This window comes from Canis lupus, chromosome 1, assembly GCF_011100685.1.
Source record: "Canis lupus familiaris isolate Mischka breed German Shepherd chromosome 1, alternate assembly UU_Cfam_GSD_1.0, whole genome shotgun sequence".
Classification (NCBI taxonomy): Eukaryota; Metazoa; Chordata; class Mammalia; order Carnivora; family Canidae; genus Canis; species Canis lupus.
This window is the reverse complement of record NC_049222.1, coordinates 47,904,002-47,916,412: the sequence shown is the minus strand read 5'-3', so window position 1 is coordinate 47,916,412 and position 12,411 is coordinate 47,904,002. Positions and strand designations below refer to the sequence as shown.

Sequence of the window (12,411 nt, the reverse complement as noted above, 5' to 3'; positions counted from 1 at the left end):
CCCTCCTTCATCCTCAAATGACTTACCTCTATCCTCTTTCCTCTAGACAATCTTTAAACACAGCTCATACAAGAGAGAACAAAGAGGGGTCTGGGAGCTGGATGGTCTTGGATTTGAATGCCAACTCCAACAATTAATAGCTATGTGACCTTTAGAGCTCTAGTCTCCTTGTGTGAGGAATGGGACGAATATGACCTGCCTTTTAAGATAATAAGCGAATTAAATGAATAAGGGAATTAAATGAAAGAGTTATATAAAGAGCCTAGTATATATACTCATAAATTAAAGTTATTTCTAATTATGTTATCATCTCTTTGAAAGTATTCCCTACAGCCTCGGGTACAGCTCTCTCTGTGCTTCTTCAACATTCTTTATATTCATTATATTCTTATGTATATAATGTATCATGCTTAATCACCATGATCCATTTACACATTACAGCAGACTAGAAGTACCTTAGAGAAAGTATTTGTATTTCCAGGACCTAGCCGAGTTATGGGAATACACTAAATGCTCAACGGACTAATCTGGAACAGTTATTAAAGAGTCTATACTTTTGCTAGAAACTACAGATGGAAAAATTGGGGAATTACAGAGAGTGACAATTCCTTGACTAAACTGTAAGCTTCTGAGAGCAGAGGTTCCATCTCATACCTCCTTCAGTATTCTCAGGGATCACAGCAAAACTCTAGGGCTGACTCATTCAATACCAAATGGCTGTGCAATTTGTTAATTCTTTGAGTATTATCAGGATGGATTCTTATAATGCTAAATACACTTAAATTTCTAATCTCCTTCTCTAGTGTAAGGTTTATGTTCCATGACTGGAATATAGCTGTCATATAAAATGGATTAACTGCTAAAAAACATTAATACCTTAAATAATTTTTATGACTGTTATGAGTGAGTCATTTATATATTAGTCTAGTTAAATACACACACACACACACACACACACACACACACACACACACACAGGATTTTAAGTAGCTCTCAGCATGAGAGGCAGGGGGGTGGGGGCACATCTCAGAGGTTCCGGGTCAAATTAAGACTCCTTTGATTTGGTTTCAGCCCGAACTGAAGTTTTTGGGCAGACAGAATTTTAAATTAAAGCCAGCCTTCACTTCACTTCAGAGATAAGGAAACTGAGGTTCGAAAGGGTTACCCAACTTGCCCAAGATCATACAGCAGACGAGAGAGCAGTGGGGCCCCAGAGAGGAGGAGAAAGCAGGGTCAGGAGCCTGGGCAGGAGGCAAAGCCCTGCCTCACTCGCCAGGAACTCCTGGCCACACACGTGTATGCAGAGTCAGTGCTTCTTCACTGTCCAAATGGGACTGAGAGATACTTTAGAGTCAAACAGGTTTAAACGCTCTTATACTTCAGTTTACACAGCACCCTACTTTACATCACTGCAGACCACACTGAATACTTCACATTCCACTGTAAGAACTAGGATACAGTCAATATGAGTGACTAATTGTATCATGCATGCAGCTAAGCCTGAAAATACATAATGGAAGAAAGTGATAAGTAGGGATAATATGTGGCTAAAAGACAACTCATTGTAATCACCTGAGGCTATTTAAATATACTAAGGGGGAACTGGGATGATTCAAACTTATATAGGTAGATCTAGATCCAGACTCTGACATCTAGATATACAGCAAACCTTATGTTTGCAACTTTTTCCAGACATATTAACATTCTTTTCTGTCTGCTTTGAATCATGGACTTGGAACACGGAGAAAAAGTGGCAGTAAGTTTAGAAAAACTTTATGAAACACACTGCTGTAAGGAGAGCATCTGAAGATTCTTAGGGAAGTCATCAATTCTAGCTCCTTCTAGCTACCCTGGGGTGAACTACAGGCTCATCCAGGACCCTCCCCTGGAGAATACCAAAGTGCTACATCCACTTTCACCCCTTCTCACATACTTTCCTGTGGGGATTCTACCTTACAAGTCTTGTTCCAAACTCTTCTTATCGTTTTAATCTAAGAGAAATCTAGGTGAAATCAAGTCTTAAAACATACCAGGCAGAGTAGCTGAGAGACTGAGTGATTGATCGGGATCCTGACTCAATCACTTTATCATCTGTGTGAGCTTGGACACTTAACCCCTCTGGGCTTCTGTTTTTCCCACAGTGGAATAGAGATTCTATGCACCACAGAGGGATACGAGGGTCACATGACAGCACATAGAAACCACTCTGCATGATGCCTGGCACACAGTGAGTGATCGACAAACAGTAAAACATTTAAAGGAGGGTTATTATTATTAATGTTATTTTTAGCTTTCCTGTGACATCAACAAGACCTCAACATGTTAAGGTAAAAACAGTATTTGGCAGATCATTAAACAAAACAAGTATTTCACCTTAAAATGATAAAAAAAATTCTTTAAATAAGCTTCTAAAGCTAAGATCCAAAGAGAAATGATCAAATGACACCCCAAACTTCAGAGATCCCAGAGAAGAGGAAGCCTCCTCGGACCTCCTGTCTGTTTCGGCATGGAGTTTGCACTCCCCAATGCTCCTTGAACCTACTTGTTGAGCGGCAGCTTCATGGAGGAGGAGCCGGCACGGCTGTTGCCCCGCTGAGCACCCCCTGCTTCTGCTGACTCTGAATCCTTGAAGTAAGGAGCAGCCGACTTGGGGTCGTCCCAGTCTTCGTCCCACTCGTCGTCATCACCAGTTGCTAGGGGTGCGCACAGAAGATCACCAGTGAATAAAAATGGAATAAACATTGAATCACTTAATTTTCTGACAGTAGCTACTGACTGCGTTAGTCAATTAAGAGAGGAGAAAAGGTGTAGCACAGGATTATAAGGCAGATGTGCAGTGTAGGCTCTCTAGTGGGTTCCAGAGCTCCAACTGCGGATTCTGCCTTTTAGTGCAAAAGACAAGTCAGAAACAATGAGGCTGTCAAAGTAACTTCAGGGAGGTGTGGACTAGGAGCAGCTCTGTGGTGGGTCCAAAGGGCAACGCCTGAACACGGATACCTCTCACTTTATAAACCTGCAAATAAACAGATCCAACACCCTTTCAATCATGAACACTGGGAAGGAAGGATGGGGGACATAAAGATCCTTGAAAAGGAATTAACACTGATGACAATGCCGGTAAGGGAAGGACAAGGGTGTGCAGAAGGAAGGGGAAGAGAAGAAATGAGATGGGGGAGTCAGCAGCGCCTGCAGCCTCCTACTCTAACTGTGGTCTCTGGGGGGCACACTGTTGCCAGCCTTCCCTGCCACTTCCTTCTCCCACTGTCTGGGCCTTTGTCTCCCTCCTGAATGGGTCCCATGTCCTCTTGCTATCAGGCCCTGGGGTCTCTGCCCTAGGGGTGCCAAGAGAAGCGGAGAGACAAATGCCAAAATGAAAATGAAAAACAGAATGTACTGGAAGGATAAGGGCTGAGCTAGTACAGAACTAGAGGTCAGCTGGTGGGTCATAGCCCTTCCGCTAACTCATGGCTCCTGGGCTACAAGAGGACCCTGCACCCTTCACATCTCCTCCATACAGGTTCCCTGTCACCAGCACATTCAATTTTCTGCGTGATGTGCTCATACACAGGTCATAAAAAAAGTGAGAGGCAGATCTCTTTTTAATTTCAGACCAGACATAAATACCCTTTTGCTTAATTCTTGAACTGTTTCCCTTCTACAGATTCCTTTTGCCTCTGTACTTCTATTAAAGCCAGGTAGTGAGGGAAAAGATAAAACCATTAAGTCAGAGGTCATAAACCAGCAGGTGATAAGTCATACTCGATCTGTATATACATTTTTTTGGCCCAAGGTTTTAAAACAAATGTGTGTCAGCTAAGACTCTGGAGTGGGAAGATGACATAAAAACGGAGATTTCTAGTCTCCAGTACTGTGGAGACCAGGAAGATTAATGGGGGTCTCCCACAATGGCATCAACCTGCTGGCAGCAGGAGGGTGACCCCTTCTGTCTCCCGCAGCCACTGGGCCGCCTGTTCTGCCTCACGCACCTGGCCCCTGTAAGCGTTTGTGACTCTACGATGGATGATGGAAGCTGTGACTAGAGATTATAATTAACAACTACCCACTTCTGAGTCCAGAAATCTAGGTTTGCTATTAGTGAATAAGAGTACCTGAGAGCGCACCTTTGATTAAATTCTATTTTTAACTCGGACGCCTTCCCTAGTCACTCTAAGGGTGGGCTGATCACCAGCAGAGCCCCCTTCCTCACCTGGTCCTTGGTAGGCCTGGGGGTGACCAAAGGCGGTGTCCCAGTTATTGGAGGTGTTTCTTTGCGCTGCGGCCCCCTCTGGCTTGGCTCCCCACCCATCAGTGCTGTCCCAGTTTCCAGATGTGGAAGCATTCCAGGCTGACCAGGGGTCATTGCTGCTGCTGACCTATTGTTAGGGTTAAAAAAAAGGAGAAAGATTATTTGTGACTTCTTAAAAGCATTACTCAATTCAGTAAGAATCATGTAACAATCAAATACAATAGGGGTGCTGGAAAAACGAACATAAGTTCAAAACAATTTTAAATTCAAATAATAAATTTTACATTTAAATAGATAAGGAAAGCACAAAAAGCAGCAAAAACCTGATTTGTTGTTGTTGTTGTTGTTAACCTTTGGCACTATTTGCTGAGGAACCCGACAACCAGTAACAAAGGAACAATTACACGCGGCTGCTCTACTCCCTCTTTCTCCTTCCATCACTCCCAGCAACTACTTTTCTGAATCTATATCCATTCCTGCAGACGTTTTTATCCTCCACTGGGTATGTACACATTCATAAATAACTTTTATGTTCTTAAAACTGACCTACACAACATTACATGGGACTTCTCTCTTTTCAAGCTGTCTTGTTTTCAGTTAGACCATGTTTTTGAGATTATACATGCTGATGAGGGTCTGTTGGATTCACTTTAACTGTTTTGGAGTAAATCCATTGTATTTTTGACTAGGTTTTTATTTTTATACGAAAAGTAATACCTTCCCAGTTTAAAAAAAAAAAAAAAAACTCGAGCAAAACAAAAGGATATGCACTTCAAAAAAATATGTCTACCACTTAGGCTGCCATTCTCTCCACACAACGACCTCTAAGGAATTCCCTATATATACTTAATCAAACATCCCACCCACAGAGATCCTTTTTGCTTTTAAACATCTAAGTGGACCCAAATTATACTTTGCACTGGGCACTGGTATTCGTTTTTTTCATGTAATGGTCTGACACATTCTCCGTGGTCCATCAGCACATACAGGTGATGTGGCTCTTCCCTGTGGCCCCATGTCATCTGCTGTGTTTAACTTCCACAGTCTAACAAGCATATGCTGATGCTCATGTATTCTGCTTTCAGCATTTTGCTACCATAAATAATGCCGCAATGCACCTCCTCATACACCATCCCCCATGTGTCCAATACATTTATGTGAAATTCCCAGAAGAGAAATTGGTGGGGTAATGAGAATGTGCTTCTTCAGTGGATAGATTTTGTCAAATTGCTTTCCAAAGAGATTGTATAGTTGCATCTCTGATTTGTCTGGAATTTCCTTCAGTGGAAGAAATAATAATATGGGAATCTGACTTAATTTTTTTTTGTAGTCAGTCTGTTGGCTTAGCATCATTTAATGAAAAAAAATATCCATCTTTTCCCCCCACTGAGTTGAAATGTCACCTTAATCATATACTGGACTTGGGCCTACTTCTTGACTCTTTCTTGTATCCTAGGAATCCGTTTGTACAAATACCAAGTGACCTGGGAGCCTACTACACAGAATACCATTAGCACTTTAGCATAAATCTTTTATTGGTTTATTTTCACACATGAAATTTAGCGTCAGCTTATTATTTTAAAAGTGAAACAATCTAAATTTTTGCACCAGAATGTCAAATTTTGAAAAATGTGTCAATTTTCTCTTGTATCACTTAAACTTACAGATAAATTCAGAGGAAACAAAATAGTGCCTCAAAAACAAAAAAAATAATAATTTCAATATTGAATCCATTTGTCTAAGATCCTGGAATAGCAAATTTACCCTTTATTTGAGTCTCCTTTCTCACATTAAAAAAATTTGATGTTAAAAAAAAAAAAAGTAGAGAAAGAGAGGGGGATTTGCAAGAAAGTTACCCACGCTAATAAGCCTCATGTTCTAGAATGCTATCATGGTGGGACTTTTTAAAATTCTTCACTGACAGATGGGGGGACAACTGCCTGCAGCACACCAGGAGCATAAAAAACAGAGTGTATGTTTCACACGTGGAAGTATGATTCCATTCAATCACTTATACCTTCCAAGACAAAAAGTGAAGTTTCTAGTGATTTTGTTCTAAGTCCAATATGAACAGCAGGCGGACATTTCATCCATATGCCTGTGAATTTCCTGAATCTACAGCTGACATGGTGATACTCACAAGCCCCTCTGGCGGATACTGTCAATGACGGCAGTCATGCTAAGGGCCTGACAATCACATTTCATTTAAGAGAATCCCTTCCTCCCGTGGGTTTCGTTAAGGGAGGAAGTTATACTCAGCTACACACACACACACACACACACACACACACACACACACAGTCTGTGCCCTCCAAACTCTAAACTATGAGGTTTTATTTTCAGAATAAGTACTTCCATAAGTACAGAAATTCTGGACAGTAAGAGGACAATAAATACAGACATTCATTTGTCCAGTATGTCCATCAAGTCCTGAGTAGGCCTCACCATGAAATGATAGGCACAGTCAGAGGCAAGGCTTCTGGTCAGGCTGCCAGGCTGAAATTCTGGTTCTACGTCTTGCCAGCCGGGACACCTCAGGCTAGAATTCGCCACCAGGCAGCCTGCCTCAGATTCAGAAAGGCCAATTGGAGTTATAGGATGTAAACTGAAAAGGAACAAAGGGTTATAAAGTACAAGAGGAAGACTGAAGCTCAGCACTGCCTGATGTTAAGGCTATCATGTCAGCAAAGAAAGATTTTCATCAACATCAAGGAAACCATCAGATGTGAACTATTCAGAGCAAGTGTTTTTTTTTTATTATTATTTTTTATTTACGATAGTCATACAGAGAGAGAGAGAGGCAGAGACACAGGCAGAGGGAGAAGCAGGCTCCATGCACCGGGAGCCTGATGTGGGGACTCGATCCCGGGTCTCCAGGATCGCGCCCTGGGCCAAAGGCAGGCGCTAAACCGCTGCGCCACCCAGGGATCCCCGAGCAAGTATTTTTAAAAGGAAAAAAAAGTTCTTTTGAAAACTATTGTGTTTAAATGAAAACATTAATTTGAAAAGATATAGGTACCCCTGTGTTTCTTGTGGCTTTTTTTTTTTTTACCATAGCCAAGATATGGAAGCAGCCACGTGTCCATCCATAGATGAATATAGACACACACACACAGAGGAGTATTACTCAGCCATCAAAAAGGATGATTTTTTTTTTCCATCTGAAGAACACGGATGACGCTGGAAGGTATTATGCTAAGTGTTAAGTGAAACAGTCAGAGAAACACAAGTATCTTATGATTTCATACATGTACAGAATTAAAGAAAAAAAACAACAACGAACAAAGAGAAAGAAAGACAACCGAGAAAAGACTCTTAAGTACAAAGAACAAACTAGTGGTTGCCAGACAGGAGGTGGGCAGGGGATTGGTGATCTATGAAGGGGATCAAGAGGATACTTATCAAGATGAACAGTAAGAAATGTACAGAATTGTGGTATCATTAGATCTGAAATTAAAATAACACTTTCTGCTAATTATACTTAAATTTAAAAATAAGTCAATGAAATTTACAAAAAAATTAATTATGGTAAAAATAAACGAACTACTTTGTTTATAAATTGCTTGTAGTAATAAGTATATTATTTGGTCACCTATATGATCTCAGCCCCTGCCTAGGTTATGAAATACTTAGAGGCAAATCTAGTAACTATGTGCTGCTTTCTCTGTTGTTTTTTTCCTGGGACATTCCCTCTATCTTGCTTCAAGGTGACTCCTGCTGATGCATCTTTCTTTCTTTTCTTTCTTTCTTCTCTTTCTTTTCTTTTCTTTCTTTCTTCTCTTTCTTTCTTTCTCTTTCTTTCATTTTATTTATTTATGAGAGAGAGAGAGAGAGAGAGGCAGAGACACAGGCAGAGGGAGAAGCAGACTTCCTGCAAGGAGCCCGATGTGGAACTCAATCCTGGATCCTGGGATCACGCCCTAAACTGAAGGCAGATGCTCAACCGCTGAGGCAACCAGGCGTGTCCATTGGACATGTCTCCACTTTGATCACAGACTTCTCACTGTTGCTCAGATGGTCTTCACTGACTTCCAGGGCCCCACCTCTAAGATCAATTACTAGTAGCGTCTAGTATCAGTTACTAGTAGCTCATACTGCCTGCGTCATTCTTTCTCCAAACGACCTTCCTATGAGTTGGCCTCTGACTTCTCAGTTTTCAATCCCCAATATCCCCTCTGGGGCGCCTGGCACAAACATTTTCTGGGTGCCAGATCCTTCTAAGTCCAACCCCTTCTCTAACATCCTGGCTACAATGACCTGGTTTAATGACCCTGTGGCCTCCACCTTCTTTGCCCTCAACCCAATAACCCTCATGTCCCCCCAACTGCAGGCCTTTGGCCAAACAATTGGTTCTTCTCCTGAGCTAAGGCTTTAAACCCAGAGTGGCCTCTTCTCTCCTTTCTTCAGGCTTTCCTTTCTCTCGTCTCCTGCCAGGTCCTCATCCTCTTCCTTGTCCATCTTTCATGGTACCAAACATACCCTGACTTTTTTTTTTAATATGTTGTTCTTGATCATTTGTATCAAATACTTACTATTCTCTGTCAACCATGTGATTAAGAACCTGGTGGAATAAATTCTGAACTCCTCAGTCCACGAGTCAAGACCGAACTTATCTTTCCATCATACTCCCATTCTCATTCCTCACCACTGATCCTCACTACACTTCAATCTTCACCCTCTCAAACTTTCCTGTATCTTTGCCTTTGCTCACGCTATACTCTATCTGCATGCAAAGCCTTCTTCCTCAGTTTCTCAAATGTTGTCAAAGTCCTGCCCTACTCAGGGCCTGGCCTCAGAGCCTGCTGGCCTCACATTCTCCCAAAGTCAGTCTCCTACTGGAGTTACTTTGTATCAGATGCTCACTTCCACTAGTAACTTATGTCTTATTTTAAAAACACTTCCCCCAAAAGATTCTCAAAATGCTTTACATAAAGTGGCAAGGACTCACTTTTTTTTTATTTAAAGTGGTTAATATGATATTCTTCTTCTTTTTTTAAGGCTTTTGTGACTGGCTTTGTTGTTATTATTTTAAGTAGACTCCACATCCAGCGAAGAGCCCAATGTGGGGCTTGAACTTATGACCCTGAGATCAAGATCCAACCTGAGATCAAGAGTCGGATACTTAACTGACTGAGCCACCCAGGCACCCTGGATTTTTTTTTTTAAATGATGTTCTTGATGATTTGTAGGAAATATGTATTATTCTTGACAGACACATTTTTTTCACAAAGAAGGAAATCAGATTTTCCTTATGTTCAGTGACTTGTGTCTTTTCTAGAAAAATAACCTGCTGTGGTTGATCACAAATGAATCATTTTCAACACGTGACACTACCATTCTCTTAAAATGGCAATGACTTCCAAGGTATAAAGGCCTTATCAGCATAGTGTAGAAAAGCTGGAAGAATCAGACAGACATAGATGGATAGAGGATGGACAGATGTGTGACAAGGCAAGAACAATAAAATGTTAATGGTAAAATCTAGAAGGCGAGTACATGATTATTCACTAGGAAATGAATTTAACTTCTCGATGCTTCAAATTTTTATTTTATTTTATTTTATTTATGATAGGCACACAGTGAGAGAGAGGGAGAGGCAGAGACACAGGCAGAGGGAGAAGCAGGCTCCATGCACCGGGAGCCTGACGTGGGATTCGATCCCAGGTCTCCAGGATCGTGCCCTGGGCCAAAGGCAGGTGCTAAACCGCTGCGCCACCCAGGGATCCCTATGCTTCAAATTTTAACAAAATGTTGGAAAACCCAACAATCTGTTCATACACTCATTCTGTCTTCTGAACTCCATTACAGTGTATGCAGGGGACACAGAGAAGCACTGTGTCCATCAGGGTCACCAGCATTTCCTGTTGCCTATGAACATTGGGGCCTGGCATGTAGTCAATTCTTAGTAAATTATTTGTTGTATAACACACTCTCAAAGCATGTTTGTTTGAATCTCTATCATGAATGTATATTAATCTGCCTTGCACCGAGCTGGCTGATATGTCTGATGCTCTCCCAGCCCCCATGCCGACTAAATTAAATGCTCCTTATGGCCAAGAGCAACACTTTCTGCTGACCTAGCATTCTAAATTTAAGGGCTATCCTATCCTAACCTCATACGGCAAATAGAGAAATTCATTTATACTGGCCTTATGTCACAGGACATTTAAATTATCCACTAAAAGGATTTATAACATAAGGTAGCTGTAGAGCCAGAAGGGCCACAGAATGGAGCCAGAGTGGCCATGCAGGGGTAGGCAGTGATGGGCATTCATGAGATGATCACCAGAGGAAAGCTGTGCATCTTCCAAATATATAATATGGAGTAAGAAGGGGCCAGGATAAGAATACCAGTCCACTGGGTGAATTTTCAATCCCCTAATGAAACTGTAGGATTTGACTTGCTATTTCATGTGGGCACAGTGGTTAAGAGGTTAAGAGGTTAAGAGGCTCTTAGAGCTGTCTAGGTTTGAATCCTGGCTTTATCACATACTAGCTACATGACCTTGGGCAACTTACTTCACCTTTCTTTCTTTTTATAAGTTTCCACACTTATAAAATAGATATAATAACGTAACTTCCTCATAGCAGCTTTATAAGGATTAAATGATATAATGCATATAAAGCACTTAAAACAAAACATGGCCTGACCCATAGTTTGCATTCAGTAGAGTAGTGGTTCATTACATGGTGGTTCATCATTACATGGTGGTTCACCTAGAATATAAGGGAAAGAATGAACACTAGCAGTTCTTTGAGTAAATCCCCATGTAAATAGCTCACCTATTAGTTTACACTTTAGGGGAAAAGATCAGAAGCTATTATTTCCCATGGTTTCAACACTAGATCACGTTAATAAAGAAACTTAATCAAAGAGGTGATAACAGCCACTTGAGATGTTTTCTATTTTAGCCAATGATCTGTTTCCTTCAGAAACATGAAAGAAAGAGGAAGAAGACAAATGGCTCACCATAAAGTTCAACAGCAACTCTTAATTCTTGGGGCACTCGGCAGCACAAACATTTTCCGGGTGCTAGATGCTAGATCCTTCAAAGCCCAACCCCTCCTGGCTACAATGATGGTTTAATGAGCCTGTGGCCTCCAACTTTGCCTTCAAACCCAAAATCCTTGTGCCCCCACCAACCACAGGCATTTTGCCAAACAACCCATTCTGCTCCTGAGCTGAGGCTTCAAACCCAGAGCAAACCTCTTCTCTCCCTTTCTTCAGGCTTTCCTTCCTCTCTCCTCTTGCCAGGTCTTCATTCTCTTCCTCTCCCGCCCTTATGGTACTGAACAGCTCCTGACTGTCAACCACATGAGTAAGAACCCATCATTAGCTCTTGAGGCCCATGGAATCATCCTCAATCAAGTCTCAGTGACAAGTTCTGCTAGGAGCAAATCCCGGCTGCTCTTCTAAATCCTACCTATTCTACCTGTAGGTCTCCATGCCCCAAGAAGGCCTTCAGGGAGATATTTCACCTGAAACAGTCACCTCACTTGTGGAAAAAGTTACTCTGAGGGGTTTCAAACATTTATTTCCTCTTGCATTCAGGTTTGAATTTTACCTTATTTATGGTGGGAGAAGGAGAAGGTGAAGAAGGTGGTGACTGGCTGAGACTTTCAATACAACCAATCTGAGCCAAAATATCCACCTTAAAACAAAAAGGGTGCTCAGTAAGTGGAAGAAAAAAAAAAAAGAGCATACCATAGCTTTTAACTAGAAACAGCAAATTCATGGCAGGGCTAGGTTCACTAGAACATTCTTGCATGCTGTTCATTCAGAAACACTGCATGCAAAAGCAAAGCCCCAACTGTATAGGAGTGGCTTATCATCAATGCACATTCTAGAGCCTGCTGTGGTCACATCACCGTATCACGGAAGCACTAAAAATAATCATAAGCAGCACAGGAGGGATAGAACAAATTTCATGCAAGTCATATAGTCAGTGAAAGAGACTCCAGAGGAAACACAAAGCCAAGCTTTTGAAAATATTAAGATGTTGAACCAGTGTTTTCAATAGCACCTGGTTGACACAAAGGAACCACGGTGTCACAGTGAAACCTAGCAAGCCCAGGCGAGGGCACAGGATAGCCAGCCAGGCCACGCACACAGCAGCAAAGGTCTCTGGTGTGTGCTCCTGAGGTTCTCACTGGCTCAGTATGCA

At 41.6% G+C, this 12,411-nt stretch overlaps 1 protein-coding gene across 2 annotated transcripts in view; it reads right to left on the bottom strand.

Moving 5' to 3' along the window:
• SNX9 (sorting nexin 9) overlaps positions 1-12,411 on the bottom strand; it is a 111,283-nt gene that overhangs the window by 35,614 nt on the left and 63,258 nt on the right. The window contains exons 5-7 of one of the 2 annotated variants that reach the window (XM_038526429.1): positions 11,812-11,898; positions 4,208-4,373; positions 2,543-2,693 (exon numbers count right to left, since the gene is read on the bottom strand). In XM_038526429.1, the coding sequence (XP_038382357.1) occupies positions 2,543-2,693; positions 4,208-4,373; positions 11,812-11,898 (404 nt within the window). The remainder of the gene's footprint in view (positions 1-2,542; positions 2,694-4,207; positions 4,374-11,811; positions 11,899-12,411) is intronic. The other variant, XM_038526430.1, reaches the window with a different exon arrangement.